Genomic DNA, 26,825 nt, shown 5'->3' with positions numbered 1-26,825 from the left:
CCTGAGCGCGGTGACTGGCGGCGGCACTGGCGGCAGCTGGAGGCGTAATAGTGCGGGTCGCGGGCTTGGAGAAGTTAAGAGGCGGCGGTGGCGCCGGGGACGACGACGACAGTAGGAGCGGGCCCTGGGCTTGTCGCTCACCATGCCGACCGTAGAAGAGCTTTATCGCAACTATGGCATCCTAGCCGACGCTACGGAGCAAGTTGGCCAGGTAAGTCCCCGAGAGGCCTGCAGGGCCCGGCGCTCCGCGGCCTCTCGAAGGCGCTCCCTGGGCCGGGCGGGGGCTCCTGCTTCGCCCTCCCGCGGACTCCCAGCGGCGCCCGCTGTTTCATCTCGGTGGGCCCCACTGGGAGTGTAGACGCCCGCTTCGCCGGGGAGAGCGCGGGTCCCGGTCCCAGGTTATTTCTCTGCCTCCCTTGACCAGCCTTTTCTCACCGTGGCGTTTCCTAACTCAGCCTCGCCAGCCCCCCGTTAATTGTCGTCCCGAGCCTTGCCCCGCATATTGCTTTAAGTCTTTCTTCTTTGCGGTGGACTTCAGCCCGTCGGAAGATTAAGATTGAGAGTTCTCGAGAGGTCAGAAATGTCTTTCTCGAAGCAAAACAAACAAACAAACAAACAAAAAACTTGCTATTAATTTAGGAAGAGTGTTTAGCGGACAGAAGTTTGTGAAAACAGAAGAGGGGCCCTTTTACCCAGATTTTAACAAGGACTTAGATTTCGTTTATTCAGTACATTTTTGAGCGCCAGGTGCTGTGCCGGGCGCTGGAGGTACAAGACAAAGTTACTGGTGCTCTCCGGAGTGTATCTTTAGTGAGGTAGACTACCGATAAATAAGAAAGATAGGTCCGCCACCACCCCCAGCCCCCCTCCCCCCCATTGAAAAGTGTAGTACAGAAAATATAACAGAATCGTGCAGTGGCAGTGGGGAGGGGCGGGGAAGAGTGCAGCTTTAAATAGAGTTGTCTGGCAAGAGCTCTCCGCAGTGTTTGCCTCAAGACACACAGTTTCCGCAGTGTTGAATTGTCTATGCAGGCTTCTTTGTGAGTTTTCAAGTACTGGAGTACATTGAACTTAAGGAGTTGGGGGTTGTGTGTGTGTTTTCTTAGGAAAAGAACCAGGCTCTCCCAGAAGTAATCTTGGTCATTGTCGTTAGAAATTCTATGCGTATCTTTTCAGTACTTAGAACTTAATGTTATTCATCTGCTTACCCATCCCATGGAGTAAGAAGTGGAAGATCCTATATATATATATATATATATATATATATATATAGTCTCCTAACGTTATCAGGGCTGTGGCAGCCCCTCCCAGCCCCTTTTTCTGGACATGTGTAATTCAGGTAAATCTTTTTAGAGCTAAACAACAATAAAGTTGTGCTGTCAGGACCTTAGTTAATCTTTATCTAGAATTGTAAATTTACCAGTTTGAAGTACTAGATCATTTTCCTTCGGTACATATTTCCATTTCAGTAGCAAATTTTGACATCATCAGTCAGTGAGAAATATACTAACTGTGTTGTAGACAAACATAGAGTGGGTGTTAGGTCAATACTGAGGGAGAAATTTTCTACCGGTTAAGACAAGATTGGGAAAACTATGATCAGTCATGTTTTGATTTTGTTGTTCCTAGAAAGATGTGGTAGTGAAGATACTCTCATTCATTGTGACGGAGTTGAGGGAGATTGTAGCAAATTGTTGTCCCAAAAACTGATTTTGTTGCAGATCAGCAGAGGAGATGGGGTAAAACCTACAACAGTGATTCTCAGTCAGTTTGTAGATGCTGCTCTTCCAAAGAGGTATATCAGGAATTTTTTAGGGAAACTTAGAAACTATATACACAGTCCAGTCCCATTCCCCCAGCCTCATTCTTTGCTGGATAGCAAACTGTTGACCGCCATCTACTATGTTAGGGCAAACAGAAGCGAAACTGGAATTTATATATTCGCTATGAATGATTGAGAGTTGCTCACATTTTTCTCTTAATGCCATCTTTAATCTCTTAAATATATATACATATTTATTTATTTTGAGAGACAGCACATGGGGAGGTGGGGGCCAGGGGCAGAGAGATAGGATCCCAAGCAGGCTCTGTGCTCACAGCACGGGCTTGATCACCTGACATGTGGCTTGATCCCAGGAACGGTGAGGTCATGACCTGAACTGAAATCAAGAGTCAGACCCTTAACCAACTGAGCCACCCAGGCGCCCCTAATGTCATCTGTAGTCTTAAATACCAGGTAAGATTGAGAGTTCTCCCTCAAGAGGTCAAAAATGTCTTTCTCGAAGTAAAAATCTGCTTTTAATTTAGGAAGAGTGCTTAGGAGACAGAAGTTTGTGAAAAACAGAAGAGGGTTTGTTTTTTTTTCATGCAGACTTTAATGAAGGCCCACAGTCTCATTTATTCAGTACATTTTTTTCAGTGCCTACCGTGTACCAAAAACACTGTGCCAGGTGCTAAAATTTTAGCAGGATTCCTTAGCACAGTGGGAGCTCAGTACCTTCATGACACTGTAGTGACAGCTGTCAGGCAGCTATTTGAGACGAAAAGCCCTGTGCATAATTAAGGGTAGGGATTTTCTCAGCCTCAAATAGTGAATTCTGGAAGGACTGAAGCATAATGGCTACTAAGTCTGCTCTACTGTATAATAACTTCAACCTTTAGAGAAAATTCCTAAAACTTCTCACCAAAAAAGATAGTGGGTTTCATGACCCTGCATGTGAATTTTAACTAAAAGCAAGAGGCAACTTAATGGAAGGAACACCACTGACAGTTCTTTAAGGAGAGAAAGTCTTTACATTCTTAGTGTAGCAAAGCCTGACTTCCATGTTAACTTAGGAGGTTTACAGTCAAGGGTTAAGGTATCCTGGCAGGTACCTATGTGGACATTTCTGAGACCATATATGAGTTTTTAGTCTAGAACTTCCTTCTAACATTCATGTTCGTTTTCATCCTTTGCCAAAGAGCTGAGAACCATAGTTGGTCTTGCTGCCGCCGCCGAGGGGAGTACCCTCTTCTCTACTGTCAGAGAGTAATGCTCTCTGAATACATCAGGAAAAACCCAAGTCCTCCGAGGTTTTCAGCTAATTTTCTCCAAACAGATTATTCTCTTGATGAACCTCCTTGGCACTGTGTATTCATTTATAGTACTTCATATTTGTATTTTGTTTCATGTGAGGGCTTTTCTTACTCCCTTATTAAATTTATAAAGTCTTGAGGTTAAGGGTTAAATTGTCTTTATTTTTTTTTCTCCTTGCACTGTACCTTCTACTTCGGTAGACATTTTTTCTTTAAAGTTGAAGAAATACATTAAAGTTGAGAGAACAGATCTAATTAATTGTATATAACTATATAATTATATTAATAAAGTTAATAATTATACAACTAATATATGTCCTACAATCACATATAAATGTAATTATTGTTATGTGTGTATATATACATGAAACAAAAACCTGTTTACAAGGATTATCTCTTGGGAATGAAGGTGAGAACTTTATACACTCACACATCATATATGTGAACCATGAGCATGTGTTTTCTAATAAGCAAACTTCAAGTGATAAATTCTAAGTGATGCATTATTTAACACCTGAAAACATTTCCCTCCTTTTTTGTACCTGCTATTCAGCTTCCCTTCCCCCCACTCTGCCTCTGCTACTCCTTCAGGTCTCCTTGCTCTGCTGAGTGTTCCTCTACCTCCCTAATCCCCTTTCCGCTGTGCTCTGGCCATAATAAAGTAAGGTGTTGTCCATTAGTATTTTACATTTGTTTCTGATTTTTCCGAATTTACTTAATTTTTAAATGTAGATATTTAGTTTTGTATTATGTAGTCAAAAACTTTTTTAAGTTCAAAAAAATACCAAATATCTGTGAAGGGACTGGGGCGGTTAGGCTGAGCTAATAAGATCAATATAATGCCTGAACCCTGATTTCTCCTTTGTTCTCTTAAACGGGAGTACACTGGCTCTTCAGAGTGGAAAAGCATAAGCTTGATTGACTTCTATTTCATGAAATACCACTCTTTTGGTGCCTTTTTTTCCTATGATTAAGCTAAAAAACACAGACCAATTCATACTCCTTCAAAAATCTGTAAAAAGTTGGGTGATCACAGATGGTGACTACACCTATTGTCATGAGCATTGAGTGATACGTAGAATTGTTGAGTCACTGTGTTGTACATCTATATGTCAACTATACTTCAATAAGAAAGTGTTAATTTTGTGTTACAAACTAAATTTATTCATTGAGGAAGAAGTAATAATATAGCTTTGCATATCCATTTTATTTTTATGTCATACTTGAGAAATATGTTTGTTGAAACTATAAACTTCTCTAAAATAATTCTTTCTTGCTTAGAAGCTGCATCCTGGTCCCAAACATGGCTTTACCTGGCATGTAACTGATCACTTACATATATTGGTTGTGTTTTGACAATCACTATCACAGACTTTTTATTTTAGAAGGTATATGCTGAATGTGGGTCTAACTGTAGCCTTTTATTTTTACTTGAAAATATTGTAGTTTGCTTTTTTTTAATTATATATTAAAGGATACACAAATGGTTTTAGGAATGTATTCAAATATTTACAATTAAAATTTGTTAGCATCACAGTTATCTAGCAGAACTATGCAGTTGTAGTGGAAGAGAAAAAATAAGCCGTGGTGTGTAGTACTTGGAATACTTTATTATGGTTACAGTCCCCCTGTCACTAAATCACTGCGATCACTGAGAATATCACTTCTATTGTGTTTCCTGCTTGGAAAACCAGAAGTAATAACTACTTTAGGGAGATTCTGTAAAAAGTCTTGTCCCTATGCTACAGTTAAAAGACAAAGAGCTGGCAGTAGAACATTTTATTTTGTATTACATAAAGGGTAATGAGTTTGAAGTCTATTAGTAATGTTTATAGAAATTATTTGATATGGGGCGCCTGGGTGGCTCAGTCGGTTAAGCGACCGCCTTCAGTTCAGGTCGTGATCTCACAGTCCATGAGTTCGAGCCCCGCGTCGGGCTCTGTGCTGACACCTCAGAGCCTGGAGCCTGCTTTGGATTCTGTGTTTCCCTCTCTCTCTGCCCCTGAGCCGAAGTCAGCCGCTTAACCAACTGAGCCACCCAGGCGCCCCGGTAGATTTGATTTCTAATTTGAATTTGTAAAAATATTTTAACTTTCCAAAGAACTTTCTCTGTTTGGGATGCTGCATCTCCATTAACATGCCTGTATGGAGCCTATATTTAGGACTCAAATTTTGCCTTTGATGGTCCTAAATCTGGCAAACTTTCTTTCTCTCTTGCTTTCTTGACTAAGATCTCAGAACTTAAAGAAGCTTCATATTAGGCACAGATCTTGACTTTAGAGCCTGTCAGAACTGTGTTCAAGTCTGGATCTGCTACTTGTCTAGCTATGAAGCTCTGGGCAAATTATTTCACTTTCTGAGCCTTGGTTTCCTCGTCTGAAAAATAGGCATAGTGGTAACCCACAGTAACCCACCCATGGGTTTACTGTGAGGCATGCACACAAGGCATTTCTCAGTACCTGGTAGGCTTTCAGTAAATGTCGCTAATGATTCCTTTTTATTCTATTCCAGATGGTTTTTTTCCTTGACAAAAGGATGAATTGTTTGAAGTAAGGTTTCTTCATTTAATTTTAGACAATGTAAGGAGTTTCCTCAAAAGGCTTTAGAAGTAAAGCTTTGTTTGAGTTAAAGGAAATTGGACTGTGATACCCTGTAAAAAGTAAGGATGTCAGAACTGTTTAAAACTTTGATTTTATGAAGTCTGTCTAGAAGACATGAGGCAAACCACAGGAATGTGAATGGTAGAGAAGTTAGCCATAATTTTTCAAACCTTTGCAATAAAAAGTATGTAATATACTTTTGAAGTAGTAACTCCTGAAGACTGATTTTGTTCCTGCATTTTATGAGGAAACAAACCTAATTCAGAGAAATTTTTTTTATTTAGGAGTTGGTGTTATGTTTAAGATACTAAAATTTGTCAATCACTTGATGGAATTTTATGTTTTTTAGAACTAATTTTTAGAATTTATGTTTTTTAAATAGGTGGCAATTTATGAACTTTTAAAGTTACCTAGTATTTTTTGTAGAATATATTAAAACCCGTACCTTTAAAAGATCTAATCGTGACCATAGCCTTTTGACATGAGAACACTTTCTAAAAGTCCTTGGGATTCTACTGTGCCTTAATAACTTTGTATTTTGCTTTATTTATTTTAACGTAGTATTGTCCATAAAAAAGAGTTACTATAAAACTAAAGTTTATTGGATGTTTATTGGCTATTTTACTTTTGAAGGCATGAGGTATCTAAAGCACTTCGAACATTGCTGTGAACAGAGTAAACACTATGCCATATACACATTAGGTGTCATTACTATAATGTTTACTGTTGTGCAGTAATTAGAAGTTTTACCCATATGTCCAAACAGAAGATGTATCTAGAGTCTCAGTGTTTATTACTCTCATTTGCCAGTTTGTTCACTGTCATTTAATAAAAGAACTGGTTTGAAGGCAAGTGTGTTAGGGGGATTGGGAACTTGTTGACTCTTCAATGATGAGTATCTGAGGGAGAGCGCTTCTGAAGTTTTTTGGTTTTTTGTTTTTAATAAGGAAACAAATGAGCTTTGAATGTATTGTTGTAGTAAAAAGTTAAATATGTTACATTAGAATCTGTCTTAATCCAAAATTGACTATCTAGAATGAATTACTGTTTTCATATCATAAAAATATGAGGCTAGGGGAAAAAAAGCTTCCTAACCTTTCTGTTACTACTTATTTTCAAGATTGTATTCTCTCCCTATTCACCAAGGTGCTAATTGAAAACATAAGTATGATTATGTAAATGTAACACAATTCTTTGAGAATTCTACAATATTCATTATAGTTTTTAGCCATGATACAGTCACAAGATTGGGGTCAGTAATCACTAGAGTGAAGTTGATGCATCTACAGACTACGTGCTTTTTCTATTTAAAATTCAAGTTGTCCGTCTCTCTTCCCCAACTGATGAATAATGCGTGGGGCGGGGGGGGGGGGGGGGGGGGGGGGGGCAGGGAAGAAGATGTTAGAAAAGTAGGTGTCCAATTTAAGCAGTAGAACTGCAAAAATAAGTCCAATTTTTTAGCCTGAGTAAAATTTTAGTAATATAAAGCAGACTTGAACAAGTTTGTTTAGCTTCCCATCTTTAAAAAATTGTTTCTTCTGTTTTATTCTTTCTTTCAGCATAAAGATGCCTATCAAGTGATACTAGATGGTGTGAAAGGTGGTACGAAGGAAAAAAGATTAGCAGCTCAGTTTATTCCGAAATTCTTTAAGCATTTTCCAGAATTGGCTGATTCTGCTATCAATGCACAGTTGGACCTCTGTGAGGATGAAGACGTATCAGTAAGTGTATGATTGATGCTTTTCAGCGAGCTTTCAGATGTCTCACTTGCCGTTCGCAGACACTTTCTATATGTAGCTAATGGAACTGACGTAGCAGTGGTATCAGTGCCCAGGAAGTCCTGCAGTGTGTTTTGGTGTGATGCCATGCTGAGGCTTAAACCTACATGTGAGAAAATGTTTTCTCTCTTTCACCAACTTTCAACTGTGAAAAATGCGTAGAATCACGAAATATTTTGTTTTGCTTATCGTTATCCACTGTAAAAATGGGTTGTGGCTCACATTTTTTCATAGATTGTTATACATTGTGCACATGAAATTAGACTAATGTTAGTTTTCAATCAATTTATACTTGCTTAGATGTTTAAAATATTAAGTATTAGATCGTATAGCTTCAACACCCCTAAATCTGGTGCATAGCAGAAAAATAATTGGTCTGTGTAATAATTACATATGATTACTAGAATAAGAAAAAATAGGTTTTCCTTGGAACGGAATTATATTAGCATATCTGGCTGCTGATACAGATTCCTAAGAACTTTCAACTATTACCTCCTGGCTTTTCAGATGCAGTTAGTGAATCGCCAACATTCCATGCACAATTTGCTACATATAACTCCTCCATTTTTTTTAAACTATGCCCCCCCCAAAAAATACAAATAAAACTTAAAGTAATAAATAAGCCAAGACCACATATTTGGAATTAAGTACGTAGTATATATTCACAAATGTTGTGTTAAGTAGTCGATAGGGAAATTTTAAAGTAAATAGAGGTACTGGATATGACTTTGCCTCTCCAGGGTACTGCAGTATATGCCCAAAGGTAGTAAAAACGCAACAGTTAACATGTAATCAGTATATAAACTGTTGTTTATGATCTCAGATCTGTCTGCTCCAGTCAGTTCATTGGACTTAGCATCCCTTTTCACCACATTTTGTTTTAGTGATTCTGTGAAGCTCGAATATTAAATTGGAGCAAATTATTTCTAAAATTGCGAGAAGCCTCATGTTTTATATTTTGGTGACTCATGCCCCTAATTATGGTTTCTCTCCAGTTTTAGTTTTCTTTAAAGATTGGGGTTGTTGTTTTTATTGATGATAGTATTTGGTTAATTTTTTTGTTTGAAATCATGTTCAGATTCGACGGCAAGCAATTAAAGAGCTGCCTCAGTTTGCCACCGGAGAAAATCTTCCCAGAGTGGCAGATATACTAACCCAACTTCTGCAGACAGGTAAGAAATTTTATTATTACCCTCTTATCTAAATGTAACTTCCCTTGGGGCGCCTGGGTGGCGCAGTCGGTTAAGCGTCTGACTTCAGCCAGGTCACGATCTCGCGGTCTGTGAGTTCGAGCCCCACGTCAGGCTATGGGCTGATGGCTCGGAGCCTGGAGCCTGTTTCCGATTCTGTGTCTCCCTCTCTCTCTGCCCCTCCCCCGTTCATGCTCTGTCTCTCTCTGTCCCAAAAATAAATGAAAAAAAAAACGTTGAAAAAAAAAAATTAAAAAAAAAAAATAAATGTAACTTCCCTTTGAAATTTAGCTTTTTTGTTTTCCTTTTTGGCTGAAGGTACTACTTTTGATAGAAATTAAAATTCTTCTTTTCATTCAGTAGTTTGAAGCTGATTGGATTGTGATTATCTAACTCCTGGTGTTGTTTTGTTTTTAATTCTGTTCATAAAGACATAGTGACTGGATTCTTTTGGGAATTTTGATGCATTGTGATTTTTTGCCCCAGTTTCCTGTAGCTTTTTAATTGTACTGTCTTAATGTAAAAGCTTTCCTGGTGTGAGATCAGGTTTTTCTACCTTTATAGGGAAGATGTATTTTCTTGGTAGTTGAGAAGAATGCTTAGTTATAGGTCTCCTCTCAATGTAATCTGTGAGAAACTATGTTGAATCTTAGGTTTGAAAATGCAGCAAATATTTTTCATTCCTTTTATACATTGTACTATTTTTTCTCCATCCAGATGATTCTGCAGAATTTAACTTAGTGAACAATGCCCTGTTAAGTATATTTAAGATGGATGCAAAAGGTAAGCCCACCACTTGTTCTGAATTGTGCTTGATGTGTTAAAAAAAAAAAGTTGGGGAGCGTGGCATTCCTTATTAAGGATAAAATCAGATTCATCCAGAGATCTATTTCATAAAAGTTCTGAGTGTTCTTTAAAAAAGCTGCTTAGCACAAGATATTTGTGACGTGAAAAACCTAGCAGAAGTAATTGCAAAAACACATCAGACTTTTCCATTAGAAATCTGTTGGAGGGGCGCTTGGTGGCTTAGGCAGTTAAGTTGTCCGACTTCGACTCAGGTCTTGATCTCATGGTTTGTGGGTTCAAGCCTCATGTCAGGCTCTTCGTTGACAGTGCAGAGCCTGCTTGGGATTCTCTCTCTCTCTTTCTCCCTCTCTTTCTCTCTCAAAAATAAATTAATACATGAAATTTAAAAAGTTGTTGAAAACTCCCTTTGCCACATTAAAGAAATTCTCCAAAATGCCTGGGTTTATTATTAATGATTAAAAAGTCATTCTTTTTTTTTTTTTTTTTTTTTTTTTTTTTTAATGTTTATTTTTGAGAGAGAGAGAGTGTGTACACACAAGTCGGGTAGGGCCAGAGAAAGAGGGAGACACAGAATCTGAAGCAGGCTTCAGGCTCTGAACTGTCAGCACAGAGCCTGACACCGGGCTCGAACCCACGAACCGTGAGAATATGACCTGAGCCAAAGTCGGATGCTCAACCAACTGAGCCACTCAGGAGCCCCCAGAAAAGAAAGTCGTTCTTAAACGGATTCTGAGTCCATGAACAAAGCATATGATTACTGTTATAGTTGGGGCTATAGAAATTTCAAATTAATTTAGCCAGAAACCGTCATATTCAGGATGCTTATTAACTCACTGGAAAATAAATACTGTTAAATGAGTTAAACAGAGAAACTTCATTACAATATAGAATTGATTTGCTACACACAACTATTTTGTTTTGCAGGGACTTTAGGTGGCTTGTTTAGCCAAATACTTCAGGGAGAGGACATTGTTAGAGAACGAGCAATCAAATTCCTTTCTACAAAACTTAAGACTTTACCAGATGAGGTCTTAACAAAGGAAGTCGAGGAACTTATACTAACTGAATCCAAAAAGGTAAGCTTCAGTCATCATTCAACAGGACTCCTGTAAAGCAAAAGAACATATTTCAAATTGGTAGTATTCATTAATGTCTGTAGCTTTTGTATAAAATGATACATCCCATTAGAACCACTAAAGAATGTCAGGCTTTTCTTATATTGTATTTTGCACTTTGGTCACCAGTAATGATGAATTGGCATATTGATTTAAAGGGGTGTGATGACATTTAAATCTTTCATGGGGTATCCTCAAAATTTATGCATTCTTCAGGACTCTGTACAAGTAATTTCTTTCAGGAAATTTTACCTAATTTTTACCCCCTCCCCAATTTTAGGATATTCTCCTCTAGTGTTCTGGATCATTTCAAAATGAAAGTGAAACACATTGAAGTGCCTGTTTTCTCATCTTACCCCATGACACTGTAAGCTCAGGAGACCATGTTTATTTGTGCTCCCAGCGTCTAGCGTAGTTAGAGACGCTAAGATTCACAAGATGTGTCACAGCTAACTTTGCACTCATAAAGTGCCAAAGTTTGGAGATCATTATTTTTATATATATGTTGAGGAGAATTCAAATTTTTCTCTAACAGCACCACTCCCTTGCTTACTGATGAGATTTCTTCAGTGAGAGCGAAAGGAGCAGCTCTCCAGCTGGGAATATCAGTATCTGCTCCAGCTAGTAATCTGGTGGAGTATGTAAGGATTGCTTGTTTCTTCAGTCAATGAACATAAAGACTTAGACCCACTCATATAGAGCACTCGAGACTTACATGGTCTCAGATTTTGTATACAGTTGCCATATTAACGTGAGCAAGCTGCTTTTATTTATTTATTTTTAAAGATTTTATTTTTTTAAGTAATTTCTACACCCAGAATGGGGCTCAAACTTACAACCCCAAGATCAAGAGTCGCATGCTCTACTGGCTGAGCCAGCCAGGTGCACCAAGCTGCTTTTAAATTCAGGAAACTGAATCTGATTTGACAGCTGACTATAGAATTTTCAGGGTTTTTTTCCCCCTCTTACCACCCCACCGCCTGTCCCCGTGAAGAGCCTTTTTAGATATTCTTTTCTTAGCTATTCTCCTATGAAATTTTAATGCCACAGATATACTATATCTATTTATTCACTGTTTGTATATCTGTGCTTCGTACATAAAGAAGAAAAATTTTCCGAGAACCACATTTTGCCCCTCTGGAGACAGTGTTGTGCCCTGTTGAGAATGCATGATGTATTCTAAAGCTAAATTTGACTGAAGCTAGAAGCTGTCCTCTCATCAGTATTTCAGAAATATTAGCAATCCAACTTTAGTAACTGAAATAAATTTGCTACAGTTTCAATATTGATCTTTCTTTCCCATTCAAGTGATAACAATACTGTTACTCTGAATTGTCTCTTTGCAGGTCCTAGAAGATGTTACTGGTGAAGAATTTGTCCTGTTTATGAAGATACTATCTGGGTTAAAAAGCTTACAGACAGTGAGTGGAAGACAGCAACTCGTAGAGCTGGTGGCTGAACAGGCTGACCTGGAACAAACCTTCAATCCCTCCGATCCTGACTGTGTGGACAGGCTCTTACAGTGCACTCGGCAGGCAGTACCCCTCTTCTCTGTGAGCTCTTTGTTTTACATAGTTGGTATTTTGATTACTCTATTAGCGTATATTTCTATGGATTTTCACTTGAGGGTTCTCCTCAAACCTTTGCATATAAGTAGTAACAGTGGAGTGAATATTTACTGGGTGGGGTTGATGAGAGCCCCGAACAGCCAGAAATTTCTTTCAAGTCTTGCTTAGAGACTTTTTAAAGGTCAAGAGCATTTTGCATCATAGTTTATGGTTTGGCTGAGTTTCTAAACCATTTGGTTTAGTAATTTAGCTTTTTTTTTTTCTTAAATTGTGTAACAGATTGTTGTTATAGGTAAATACGCTCTTTATCTCTGGCTTTGTGCTTCTGTGCTCATGAGTCTTCTAGGATGTGCATAGAGTAGTTTGAAAAACACAATTTAAAGGACTCTTCCTTTTTTGCAAAATGTACAGTCTGAAATTCAACACTAAAATGTCCCCTAAAATTTGACCTGAGCATTAAGGAAGAGCTTGAAAGTCTGCAGATGTCCCAGTGCTCCAGATGACGTGGTAACGAAGTGTGTATTGTCACAAGGTTATTCCTGGAGTGCTCTGGGGTGTGTGCTGTGTTGTAACTACACTGCTTGATGCTGTGGTGCTCAGCATTTGTTGAATGACATTCTGTTATTACATTTGAAGGAATATTCCCCCCTTTCTTTGACAACTCCATGTTCTTTGTATTTTTGCAGAAAAATGTGCATTCCACAAGGTTTGTGACTTATTTCTGTGAGCAGGTTCTCCCTAACCTCAGTTCCTTGACTACCCCAGTGGAGGGCCTCGATATACAGTTGGAGGTAGGAGAAAATGTCTGCTGTTAGTACTGAAAAGACATTCTCATATTCTAACATAAATATAAACCACTAACTTCGAGATCTGATTTCTAAGAGAGTAAAGTTATGATGGCTAGCTAGTAATCTATACCAGGATTAATCACTTAGGAATGGTTTATGGATTTAATGAAAGTTTGCTGCATTGGGAAAGCACTGCCTATAATGTTCATGATACTCTCTATCTTTGTAGCCTTAATACTTTTAAATAAGGTATTTAATTCATGGTTGCTCCTCTCTGTATCTATAATTGATAGAGCCAGATTTAAACAGACTAACACAAAATATCTGTTATCCCTTCTCCAATAAAATTGACAGCTCTCTCCTTTGTATCTCAACTGTAATGTACATTCATATTTTTTTCCCCACAACACGTATAACATTTACATTTATTTATCTCTCCACATTTAACTGATGCATCTCTATATCCCCAGGATCTGTTGTGGAGTCTGATTCTGAAAGGCACTTAATAGTTGTTGAATTAACCTGAAATAATGGAAATGTATATGCCATTCTCCTCTTAGGTTTTTAGGCTAGAGAACAGTCCTACTGTGTACTGACACTATCATTTGCTTCAGATGTCCTGGGTTTGGCTTATTAGACTGAGATGGAGTACAAGAGAGGTGGACCCCAAGAATAGTGGCAACTACCAGTGCTTTGAGTTAGTGTCCAGAGACTAAATTTCATAGCAAACAGGGCCCACTCTAAATATTCATAAGTAATTCTTTGCTGTTAAGAGTTCTTCCTAGGTGTTTCTTCATAGTACAATATTAAACTGTAACAGAAAGCAGCCTTAAAAGTTATCTAGAATCATTCTTACTTTACAGCCCTTGCCCATTCAAAAAAAATAATACTAATAGCAGTGAATTGTGTGTTTTAGGTATTGAAACTATTGGCAGAGATGAGTTCATTTTGTGGTGACATGGAAAAACTAGAAACAAATTTAAGGAAACTGTTTGACAAGTTATTGGTAAGAGCTTTTTTCTTTCTTTATGGCGTAGTCAGTATATAGTGTGGTGTAATTTCTAGAGAATCAGCTTTTGAAATTCAGATTAGGTAGAATAATTCTAGCAAGTGTTTTTTAGTTGCTCAGGCCACGTGTTATCTACTTTTAAAAGAAAATCTTTGACATCTCTTCTGTTGTTGATATTTTGCATAAAAGATAATACAGGATTTATATAGTAGGTCTTTCTGTTATTCCTTTATCAAAATTTTTTCACATTTGCTCCAAGTCACCATCCAGGTTGCTGCCCAAGGCCAAGTAGCTTTAGCAGCCAGGAAGTAAGGTCATTTAAGTCATAATTGTGGAGAAAATAGGCCACCTGATAAAATCATTGTCAGCATCACCAAGTGATTTTCTTGTTGGATGTGAGCAATTGTGTAACTGACACCGTGAGTGATAAACATCAGACCTGTAGTATGAATGGACTCATCCCACATCCCATGCTCTCTCTTCCAGACCTGTAACACCTGCTGGGGTGTTACAGCACTCATATTGAATGCCTTTGGCAGTACTTGGAATGTGAGAGTCAAACAGTGTGGGATAATGTTCAGAAAAGATTTTTGGAGTTAGCATAGTAAAGTGATTAAAAACATCAATTTTGTGAGGCGCCTGGGTGGCTCGGTTGAGTGTCCAACTCAATTTCAGCTCAGGTCATGATCTCACGATTCCTAAGTTCGAGCCCTGCATCAGGCTCTGTGCTGACATTGTGGAGCCTGCTTGGGATTCTTCCTCTCTCTTTGCCCCTCCCCTGCCTGTGCTCGCTCTGTCTCTCAAAATAAATAAATAACTTTTAAAAAATATATCAATTTTCAGTGGCAAACTTAGATTGAATCCTGACTCTTCAGCTGACTATTTCATCATAGAAAAATTATCTAAGCTCTCAGAATTTCAATTCCTTCATTAGCATAAGTGCCTAATAAATGTTAGCTACTTCATTGTCAGCAGTAACAGCAGCAGCTATGACAGGTTAACATGGAGAGTTGACAGGCTGGATCATTGATCTAATAGGTAAAAGGGACATCTTAACCTAAATTTCTGATGTTGGCAGTTTTTAACACTTCATGCCTTAAAAGGGTGCAGCTATGACAGGTTAACATGGAGAGTTGACAAGCTGGATCATTGATCTAAAAGGTAAAAGGGACATCTTAACCTAAATTTTTGATCTTGGCAGTTTTTAATGCTTCATGTCTTAAAAGCATGCCCTTCATTTACCTCATTATATGTTAATAATTAGAGCATTTCCAGTAGATTGCAAACATCTTTGTATTTCCATCTCTTAGGAATACATGCCTCTCCCTCCGGAAGAAGCAGAAAACGGGGAGAATGCTGGTAATGAAGAACCCAAGCTACAGTTCAGTTATGTGGAGTGTTTGTTGTACAGCTTCCACCAGTTGGGCCGAAAACTTCCAGATTTCTTAACAGCCAAATTGAATGCAGAAAAGCTCAAAGATTTCAAAATTAGGTGATGTATGATTGAAGTGGTCCAATCCCTGGCAAAAATGATAGCTATCTTGACACTCCCTTGGTTTTGTTTTTGTTTTACAAGAGTTCTCTCTCCACCCTGCTTTACCCCAGTAGAACAAAATGGAAGATCCACAAAACAGGAATGTATACAAACCGGTGGCATAACATATCCACGTAGGAGGAAAGAACTTTTTCTAAAGCGGCTCTAGGTCTCCTTACTTGCTTTATGATCCCCAGCAGATTCCCGGTCTCTCTAACTGCCCACATTTTCCTCAGCAGTTACATTAAATGGTAAAGCACCTGCCTTGTGGAGTTGTGGGAATATTAGACAGTGAATGGAAACCTTGGCACACGCGGGTACCCCATAACCTGGAGCTGCTATTGTTGATGGCTTAGAGTGTTCTGGAGGAGCACCACCGGAGAAATCATAAGTGATTATCATGAAGACACTTTGTATGGAATCATTTTATTAACAGCTTCACATCTTATAATTTTAAATGCTTGTCCACTGTATCATCTGTTACTGTCCTCTACTCTTGGGTAAGGCAGAGGTTTAGTACTTGGTGAAGCATTTGAGAAGCAGCAGCATGTTAAGAAATTACTCCGAAAATTAAATAATGCCAAGTTGTTAAGTGGAGTTCCTAGAAGTCAGCAGGTGGGGCTACGTACTGCCTCTCTTCACGTATTTGGGAACAAACTTGAAAAGGGAGTTACTTAGGACCCTTTGAGATTTACATGAGTTTGTAATAAACTCTCAGATCTGCAGTTTTGTTATACTTTTAACTGGACCTTGAGGTGTAAACAGGTCAAACACTGTCCCTTGTTGGCAGATAAAAACATAGAGATTAAGTGATTTGTCTGAGGTCACTTGACCTTCAGTTGGCCAGTGAAGGAGTAGAACCCAGGCCACCTGATCCTAATCCATGCTCCTGAATGGTTCACTGACCATGCCTTGCAGGTAACATAAAGAGCACAGTGCTACAAATCTTACTCTTGCCAGGTTGAGTGTGGATTTATTACCATTTTTGATAAAAGAGGACTGCTTTCATTTCACTTATTTATGTATCTCTTGGGATCATGTATTGATAACTTAAAAATTAGCTATAGTATAAGATTCTATGAGTTTAAAAACAAAGTTGAAGTTGTGATTTGCTAATTAACCAGTACTTCTTTATTTAGGCTGCAGTACTTTGCCCGGGGTCTGCAGGTTTATATCAGACAACTTCGCTTGGCTCTGCAGGGTAAAACAGGCGAAGCCTTAAAAACAGAAGAGGTAAGAAGAGTGGATCACATCTTATAAGGAAATTTTTTTATAATAGCCAGAGTGTATTACAAATTCAGGCTCAGGGGCACCTGGGTGGCCTAGTCGGTTGAGCATCTGACTCTGTTTTGGCTCCGGTCATGATCCCAGGGTCGTGGGATTGAGCCTCGCGTTAGGCTCTGCTTAAGATCCTGTCTCTCTCGCCTCTGCCCTGCATGCGCGTGCGCGCACACACACACGCGCACACACGCTTTCTAAAAAAAAAAAAAAAAAATTCAGACTCAATTCATATGTTGAAATGTAACAGGTAATACAAGTCTATGTTGAAGATCCCATGTTAGAAGATTGTCTGCAGATTTAGTTATTTACTAAGTTATATTTTCATATTTTTATCCTTGTTGAAATGTTTTGTTGAACGTTTCCAAGTTTGTAAACCGTGCTACCAAACTTAGATACATACCAGTCTTTTGCTAGGGTCTCATTAGCACATTTTGTTCAAATATTTGGTTGACATTTATGATATTTAAAATTTTACCTTTTTGATAACCAAATATCAATTTACATTGAAAAAAAGATTAAATTGCCAGTTCTACCCCAGACTGTATGTGTATGTGGCAGGGATTTTTGGATTTCTCTGATTTCACCTATTTTGATAAATCTTCACCCCAATCCTAATGAAATATTTTAAGTTTTCATTATGTCTTCATCTAACTTAAACTGATGATTTTTAAAACAACTCCTATGCACATATGACCTGTCCCTCACTCGTTTTTTCAGGTAAATGGTAGAAAACACTTCAATGTTCTAACCTATAAAGGGAATATAAAGAGTATTTGCTTTCTTTGCCATCTCTGCACTGGTTGAGATTAAAAAAAAACAGGAATGAGAAGAAATGATTCTGAAAGAGAATTGCTCTAGTTCTGTATGGGAATGGAATATGCGTCATGAAAGTTATTGGCACTTTAATTTTGTTTTCCTTTTGCAGAACAAGATTAAAGTTGTTGCATTGAAAATAACCAATAATATCAATGTTTTAATCAAGGTAAGTCTTCCTTTCTTACCCAGTCCTCCACTAGAAAGCTAGTGCAAGAGGTTTTATCCATGTGTCTTTAGGTCTATTATGGTACTGTTAAAGGGAAATGCCATTGTATTCTAGATATTTGGCCTTTTAAAACTTTACACTTTTTACAATACCAAGTGACATTTCTATAACTATTATGAAGTCATACATCGTTTTATTTAAAAGCTACTGCAGAAAATACTGCAGAGGGAGACATGCAGATTTTCTCTGGCCCAAAGCATTGGAGCAAATACATTTAGATTTAGAAACTTCACTGACTTAAGTTCTGGTGGTCTTAATATTGTGTCCTTTCACATGGCCAGTAAAATTCTGCTTTGGTTATTCTAAGCATGGACAAGTCTGTGTGGTACCTGAGATGTTTCCCTATGGTTCTTTTCTGTTAACTTATCTGTGTAATAAATTGAGAGCTGTCTGTACTGTAGACTAAGGTGTACCTTACCATTAAGCCATAAATACCCTTCAGTCCTATTTACCCTCCCCAAGCATCCATAAACCTAAACAAAAGACAACCTGAGAAAAAAAAAAGAATCACAACAAAGTAACCATCATTTGTTCCTACAAGTTAACTTTCTTGTTAGCCAGCTGGGAAAAAGAAATATTCGTTAACAGAGCACAAACCTGACAGTAACAAATTAAGACTAGTGGTATACCTTAACACCAATCTGGTAAAGATCTCATGGAATAAATACTTTTTTATCAGAGGAGAGGGGATCTTTTCAGAGAAAGCAACAGGGAGACATTGAAGGATGAGTATCATGGTGTCAACACTCTCCTCTCCTAAGGAAATTTTTATAACAGCCACCACTTATTTCAAACCTTAAATACAAATAATAATTTCAAATAGTGAATTCATATATTAAATGTGAGACTTTTGAGAAATAATTTATATACATCTCTGTGTAAGTTTAAGGTATACAGTATGGTTGGTAGACCTGTATGGTGAAATGATGACCACGGATAGATTCAGCCAACATCCATTTTCTCCTATGGATTACAGCAAAATCCCTTTCTTATGCTAAATCAGTCCAGCTAGAAGTCTCAGGCATTTTTGATTCAAAGGACTTTACATTGACTAATTCCTTACATTTACCTGGCATGGTGGATTTAAGTTGTATATAGTAGGATGTGGTCTTTTGTAGTATATTTAACTATGGAAGTAAGTCAGTTTACTTTTATCATATTTTACCTACATATAGGTAAAAAATAAATTAAAAAATGATTTTGACACGTAAAAATCAGAGTAAGGCTGATAAGAAATGTTAGGTAAAATACTAAGAATAAATATATTTAGAAATGTATCCAAGTTACATGAGGGTATCATGAGGTTAGATTATTTCAGTTCTGGATTGCTTTAACATTTAAATTCAGCAAACATTTGCATTATTACATATTGATAATTTCGTATTTAAATCTTGGGGGTTTTTCCTTTATTGGTAATTTGGAGATATTTAAGAAGAAAAACATGATTAGCCAGGCCTTTAGTTTTGTTCTAATTTTGAACTGTTTAAAAGTCTGCAAAAGCAAATGCAGGCTGTACCATTTTTTTCTGTGAAAGCACCTTGGTGACTGCCTCTGTGCAAAAGAAGTGCTTATTTATTTACTTTGTTTATCAGAGTTGATACATTTTATTCTAGAACTCAAAATAATCATCATTTAGAAAAGACTTAGCTACAGTTTCTGAAGTGATGTACACAAAATAACATTAATGAAGTATAATAGATGGAATTTTAAAAAATTGTTTACTTTTTCTGTTGCAGCTTTTTTTTAGGTAAGAAGGATAAAGTTTCCTCTCCTCAGTTGTGTCTTTAAGATGTCTCCACGTTATTTACCCTCACCACCAAATATGTTACAAATCTTGTCTCATTTTGTCTTTTCAGGATCTCTTCCACATTCCTCCTTCTTATAAAAGCACAGTAACATTATCCTGGAAACCTGTACAGAAGGTGGAAATTGGGTAAGATATATTTAAAAGAGATTTGAGTGTTCTAATATTTATGATTTATAAATATGGAAATCTCTGACTTTGGATATTATATTTATTGTACAAAATGGTACCTTATTAAACAATCTTAGTAAGATGTTAAAATATGACAATTAGAAGCATGACTTAAAATATAAAGTCTGATTGCAGTATAAACTGGTGGAATACATTGCTGGAATGTTCAGGCTTCTCTGTACTCCTGTGGCATAACGAGCCTTCTGACAAGTTTTATAAACTGAGTCCCTTGCCTGTATAGTTCTTGAAGCTACATATTCCAGATTATTTTAAAGCCTTGTAAATGCCTTTTGCCATTGTTGCATAATTAAGGCACAGTTAATTTGATGACATCAGAACATTATATCCCTTTTTCTGATGTGACTATCATCTTTAGGATGTCTTTTGACCAATATGCTAAATTACATGTGTATTAATGGCCTCTGGTAATAGAATTGTTTTTACTGCCCTTCTTACTGTTACAGGCAGAAGAGAGCCAATGAAGATACAACTTCTGGTTCACCACCGAAGAAATCTCCAGCAGGACCAAAAAGGGATGCCAGGCAGATTTATAATCCTCCTAGTGGGAAATATAGCAGCAATTTGAGCAACTTTAATTATGGTGAGCGTTTCCGTTTGGGTACAAGTAATATGAGAAGTTAGGCAGAAATTGTGTTGTACTTGGCTTTAATTATTAATTGTGTGTAGTAATATATATAATGGCTCTTTCCAGTGACTTCTCTGAGTTAGCTTGGGGAACTAGAGCTACTGGGGAAACGAGCTACCCCATTCCTTTATAACTCTCTCTTGTAAGACTTACTGAATTAAGCATACAACACTAAGAACTTGGAAAAGAAAAATATTCCTCTTGTATTCAGAGGAGGGAACCAAAAAAAAGGAAGTTGACATGAACCATCCATTCCTCGTTTTCCCTGTTGTAACTTCAGGGCAAGACATTCTGTGCATTCTCCCTCAAGGGTAGATACAGCTTCTAGCAGATATGATGATATTAATGATCCTTCTTGGACCTTATCTCCCTACTGCTTGTCCTTCCCATCTTCTTAACTACTATGGAAGAAGTCCTAGTAGTGGAGTCAGATGTTAATGTATCACCGGCAAGGAAGATGTGTCCCATTGCGGTCTCTCCCCACTCCCCAGGGTGCAGTCTCCCTGTTAACTTTAGCCACTGGTGCCAGGAGGCTTCCCTCCAGTCCCTTCTCTCCCAGTGCTGTGGAAGAAGAGCAGTTTGTTCCATATTGACTTGTATTCTCATAGATCCTTTCAAAGAAGAATGGATGAAAACATCACTGAGTCACCTCCTTAATCTTGTTTAAGAAGACAAATCTTAATAATACTGGCAACCAAATGTAATTAGGATTGGTCTTATTTACCAGTCAGAATTAATTCTGCAGTAATTATCTTTAAAAAAGTACATTCTGAAACATGTAACTCTATAATTGTTTCCAAGGTGAGATAATTCTGACATTAAAGTCTTCCCACAGTAGCTAAATTCCTTTACTACCTGAGCAAACAGCTTACGGAAAGGTGATTTTTTTTAGACTGTGAAATGAACCCTTCTATTTTTCAGACTCTGGCAAATTTAGCGTAGGAAAGATCACTGAACTCTTACTACGTAAATGTGCATCTCTTAGCCTCTTCTCTTACTTGAAAAATAGGGATAACAGAGCTCTTAAAAACTTCAAATAAGAGAGGGAAAATACCCTCAAGAATATTTCTGCAGACATTTTGTAAATGGAAAGGATTCTGTTACTTCATTGCAACAAAGATCGTCTTCTATTGTTTGTATGATTTGTGGTGTCTTTCAGAATTATTCTTAAAATCCACAGTTACCTCAGATACTATCTTCATTTGACTTAAATGAAAGTAATCAAGAGCTATGGCAATACATAGAGAATTGTATTCCTTTTCACTTGGGCAAGTGAGTTACTCTTGAGTTGCTTTGAGGATTCTGCCCTGTGAAACTCACTGCCTGTTTGATGGGGAGAATCAGATGACATAATGCATGTGGAAAAGAGAGATGAAAAATGCAAACCCTTAGATTATGATTTTTTTTTCACTATCAGTGTGAAAAAAATCTCTGAGTCACTTACAACCTCAGTTGTACCATAGTCCTCAGAGTAATATGGGCAAAACAAGCATTCCTGTTAATTGTGTTTTGTGTCTGGTATTACAGCCCCTGAATGTTCCTAAAGAGGTCAACCTTGTCGTTGGGGTGCTGGTCATAAACAGAACTACAAAGAAACTAAACTCTCATCTTTTTTTGGAAAGTAGTAGCCAAATTTCTGCTAGCATTTTAGATTTCAAAAGTTGAATGTTAACAGGTTATAGGTATTCTCATAGTAGCAATTTCAAGAGTTTTCTTGGCTTTCTTTCACCCATTCCATTGAAAACAGTTCTTGATACTACAGATGAGATTTGGTGGGCCTATCTACCTCAAGTTTTTTCCCACCTTTTTTATGTCCTTCCCTTAGGGAACTGAAAAAAGAAGCATGTTGTATTTTTTTTTTTTTTTTTCTGGGATGTCACTGTTGCCTCAGAATTGGAGGGGAGAACATGTTTTATTTTCTTAATGCCTTTTAAGACATAGTTTGTTAACCACCATAATTCCACTTTCCTGTGTCAGCCACACTCTTGTTTTATTTTTCGAAAGGCTGGTTAGATGGCTTTTTTTTTTTTTTAAGTCATGTATGCTGAGGGGTTAGGAAATTGACTCCTTTTGGTTATTAGAGAACCAAGTAGTATTAATACTTATTACCTTATTACATTGAAAGAAATAGGCTGTGATAGGCCTGAACTTGTTCATCATAGAAGAGGAACCAGAATTGCAATTGTTCTTTGAGTCCAGGCAGGAATATGTAGCCATTTTTTTCCTTATCCAAGTTTATCACTTTATTAACCAAGGTCTCTTACTTGCTTTATAAACATTAACTCAATTCAACTTCTTGGTGCATTTTTTAATCAAATTATTTATAAACACCTGCCCACGTTTGGTTTTCCCTCCTGCACATATTTGTTCCGTAACCCAGAAGTACTAAGCATGATATATTTTGTGACTTGTGTCCTGCATATTTTACCTTTTTAGAATGTAAAAATAACTTTTAAATCATAATTGTAGCTGGGAGCAGTGGTTTTTTTAAGTTAGTAATGTAAGCTTGAAACCACTTAAGAAATCATGCAAATGCAGAATGGTGCCTCAGGATAAAGCTCTTCAAAAAAAAAAAAAAAAAAAAACTTTTTTTTTTTTTTTTTTTTGGAGACTGAACTGTGTAGAAATGGCTACATCCATTGCAGGTCAAAAAGAAATAGTAAGACAAGATAACCATGTCAAACAGTATCTTCATACAATGTATGTAATATCCTCATTAGATATGGCTGAATAATAGAGGGCAAGTAACCTAGTTCTGCACATTAAAATTGATTGAAAAACAGTTGAAAGGGTGAGTTTTAGTAGTCAGTTTACACGGAATAATGATACCTATGAAGATAATTTCTTAAGTGTGTTGTTAAATTAACTGAGAAATGAAGGTTTTATAATGAGCACGATAGGGGGAAAATGTGCCTACATCTGCATAGATGAGGCCAAGTCTTAGAAATGCTGGAGTTACAGCATACATAAGGGTTGCTATACAACCTGATGCACTCGTTGCATTTCTGGGAGAGTCTTACTTACCCCCAGACCACCTCTGATTTTCTCAGTATGTTCAGGGAATAACCAACATGGTGGTTTCATTTAAATGGCTTTCAAACTGATCAGCTCAGAAAAATGTGTTGGGGCAGGAAAGATGACTTTGAAACAGATTCCATGCTATTACACATGTAAATGTTGGCTAAGCTGGGGAATGATCCAGTTAGTTTTCTAACTCAGAGTTGCTGGAGGAAAAAAAAAGACATCAAAACATTACCCAAATAAGGTATCTATATTTCTAGCCTTAAATAGCAAAAAAAAAAAAAAAAAAAAAATGGATTGCAATATGGACTTAACAGGAATTTTTCAAGCATCCATCCAACATTATGGATCCAAAATGGCAACACCTGGTGGTTTTCATTGCTCCTAACAAGACTGCTGCAGTGAGGAAGTTTGAAGGTTCAGTGAAGAGATTTGATTTCTGGAATTAGAAGTTTGAGACTCGTGACTCATTTATGTATAATCTAAAGTCCAACCTTGCTGATAACTTCAATCAGTTTTCTTCACTAGAGGATTCCTTTAAGGAATATTTCCCTGGAACTATAAAAGAGATTAGCCAATGAATCAAAGACTCATTCTACTGTATGACACAAGTGACTTGATTTTTTAGCAAAAGATAAGCTTAATTTACATTAATAATCTGAATACTGTATACAAATCACCTTTTGGGCAGCTCATGTTAGCTGATAAAGTAGTGAGAAAAGCTGTTGGCATTTATATCGGCATTTTTGTGAGTCCAGGTGCTTGAAATACCGCAACCAAAACAAATTGCCTATTCACTGCATTTCAAAGGTACATTTTTCAGTCTAGGTTAATTTGTCAAAATTGATCATTGATAATTTAAGCTATTTTGTTTGTACTCATGGCACTAGCTTTTGAAGGCCAGTGGCATTTTTGTTAATTCCACATTAAGTATAGAATTTTTAATTGTTTAATTATCTTCAGTAGTGATAGGCACACCAATAACTAAGAAATGTAGTTACAGCGTTATCACTTTGAAATATCTAGTTTTGGGGTACATTTAACTGAGTACCTACTTTGGATAGATTTGGCACTTTGCCATCGTGCATTAGTATGTATGTTGCTCTGGTTTATGTACACATTGAATTTGTAGATGAGCAGAATACCAGCGCTGCTTTTATAGAGTCTGCTGCTACACGCAGAGCTACGAGCTACATTTCTGCTGCGTTTGCTGTACCATGAAGTCCTGAGCAAGACCTAAACCCTTGTTCGCTTTTTCGTAGAGCAGAGAGGAGCCTTCAGGGGAAGTAGAGGTGGCCGAGGTTGGGGAGCACGAGGAAATCGTAGTCGGGGAAGACTCTACTGAATAAGACATCACATTCTTCAGCATTGTCATGAGCTTAATATACTTAAATTCTACTACTCATTGGATTGCCGGGGATGTCCCTTTAAAAGGACTGCTGCCTTCAGCTAAAAACTTAATGTTCTTTATACCTTTGTATGTATGATCTACTTTTGTAACAGACCATGGTTGTGTCCAAGGTAAAAACCACAGTGATATTTTTGGATGCTTTGTTCACAATCTTGACTTGTTTTTGCAATATCATTATTACTCAAAATTCATATTGTGAATCTTTTACTTTTAACATCTTGGTAATTTGTTATTGAAAGCTATTTGAGTCTAAAATGTAATGAAATTCAGTCCATTTCTGGTAACTGGTAAAGATGATCAGTTGAAAGTTTACGGATTTCCTCTACCCTCTGTCTTTTTTTTTTTCTTTTGCCCAATATATGGAGAAGAATAATGGTCAATCTTAACATTTTATTTTCATTGTTTTTTAAATAAAGCTGCTAGGCATTTCCTACCTAGTGTTATAAAAGCAAAATACTTATCAGCTTTCTTAAAATGTAAAAATGACATTACATTTTTAGGAGGAAGTAAGTTACTTTGCACTGCTTACTTAACTCTTCTCCATATGTTGCGATATTAACTTTTGACTATGGGATCTTACTATTTGAATAGAAATGTGTATGTATAATATACATACATACATAAGCATATATGTGTGTGTGTATATATATATACACACATGCTGTGAAACTTGACTACGCAACATAAATCATTTTTTAAAATTCCTGGAACGGGTAGTCTTTGACACGGTGATGATCCTTTTAAGAATGAATCCATTATTAACTTGTTACCTAGGTTTTCCTCCCAGTAGTGAGGGATTTTGAGTCAGTTGCACTTACATGATTATTGTTATTTAAAACTAAAAATAAACAAAGGCTGCATTTTCAAAGATAAATTTGGAGATCCCTGCTGGAGAAATACAGCCAAAATATTGAATCAGATGTACATATAGGTTTCTACAGGATGAGATAGAATAATTTAGAATTGGGGGATTTAATAACCAGGGCAACCCAGGAAAAGTGACTTGAAAACATGGTGTACCAATAAGTAAGGGATGCTCTCTCGGTTTGCTTTTGCCACTTTCAAGATTTTAACTTCTCAGGTTATTAATCAAAATTATTGTATAAGTTAGCTAATAGAATCTTTAGGTTAAAACAACAGACGGGGGGTTTGTGGAGTGTTTAATGTCATGGGCATTTTTAGTAGCATAGGCCCTTTGCTCTGCATTTGAATGTTTCATATATTTTTGTTCCACAGTTAATCTTCCCTCCCCCAAGTTTGCTATTCAGATTCAATGCCTGAATGACATTTTCTAGTAGTTTGACATATTTTTTGAGGAATAGTTTGTGATTCCAATGCAGGTGTCTTCATTATTGTTACCTCTACATTGGGGAAAAAGCAAAACCCCTTTGTTGGAATTACTGCACATGTTTATGGGAAAAATATTTTTGTTAAAGACTAGAATGATACAAGTGAGCAAAAGAAGTTGGTCAGCTTGACTATGGAGTGGTGGCAATAATCTCTAAAACATTCCAAAAGACTCTGAGCTGAACCTAAGCTCCCTTGGAATCTGAACAGACATAGGAACAAGGAATTGCATTTGAAAACTGTGACCAGATAGTCTGGACCTCAGAGGCATCAGCCAGTGGCCTAAAGCCATTTCAAGTACAGAAACTATTGGGACTACAGCTATATAAATTTGAACATTAAGTGTAACTTTTCCTCTTTTTCTTTTTTAAAGCATATTTGTAAACTCAAAGCTGAGCAGAAGTAACTTTACTTTCTCAAGTTTGACACCGAGTTGATTATGTTCCTTCTTTGCCACCTCATTGTTCCCCTTACCTTTCCTAAGGCAATAGTGCACAACTTAGGTTATTTTTGCTTCAGAAATTTGAATGAAAAACTTCATGCCATGAATTTTTTTCTTTTGCAAGACACCTGTTATCACCTTGTTCAAATGTAAATGTTCCCTTATGCTTTTGAAATAAATTTCCTTTTGTAATTTT

At 37.1% G+C, this 26,825-nt stretch overlaps 1 protein-coding gene across 2 annotated transcripts; it reads left to right on the top strand.

Annotated features, from left to right (window-relative positions):
- Positions 1-26,825, top strand: API5 (apoptosis inhibitor 5). 2 transcript variants are annotated; one of them, XM_019470157.2, is made up of 14 exons: positions 1-211; positions 7,235-7,396; positions 8,532-8,625; positions 9,361-9,426; positions 10,375-10,526; positions 11,912-12,118; positions 12,820-12,924; positions 13,838-13,927; positions 15,241-15,422; positions 16,604-16,697; positions 17,671-17,727; positions 19,644-19,720; positions 20,227-20,363; positions 24,697-26,825. In XM_019470157.2, exons 1-14 carry the CDS (start codon positions 143-145, stop codon positions 24,717-24,719), a joined length of 1,515 nt encoding a protein of 504 aa, XP_019325702.1. In that variant the 5' UTR covers positions 1-142; the 3' UTR covers positions 24,720-26,825. The 2 variants fall into 2 exon arrangements, with proteins under 2 accessions (XP_019325702.1, XP_019325701.1); XM_019470156.2 differs by having other exon boundaries at positions 24,692-26,825.

This window comes from Panthera pardus, unplaced genomic scaffold, assembly GCF_024362965.1.
Source record: "Panthera pardus isolate Hobbes unplaced genomic scaffold, ASM2436296v1 HiC_scaffold_12, whole genome shotgun sequence".
Lineage (NCBI taxonomy): Eukaryota > Metazoa > Chordata > Mammalia > Carnivora > Felidae > Panthera > Panthera pardus.
The sequence above is the reverse complement of the archived record's forward strand: the minus strand, read 5'-3'. Positions and strand labels throughout refer to the sequence as shown.

What these genes read in the sequence shown, in the direction of transcription:
- API5 (XM_019470156.2), top strand. Translation starts at nt 143, where the DNA reads ATGCCGACCGTAGAAGAGCTTTATCGCAACTATGGCATCCTAGCCGAC. An exon ending in CTACGGAGCAAGTTGGCCAG is followed by an intron (nt 212 to 7,234) that starts GTAAGTCCCCGA and finishes TCTTTCTTTCAG; the next exon opens with CATAAAGATGCCTATCAAGT. An exon ending in TTTGAGCAACTTTAATTATG is followed by an intron (nt 20,364 to 24,691) that starts GTGAGCGTTTCC and finishes GCTTTTTCGTAG; the next exon opens with AGCAGAGAGGAGCCTTCAGG.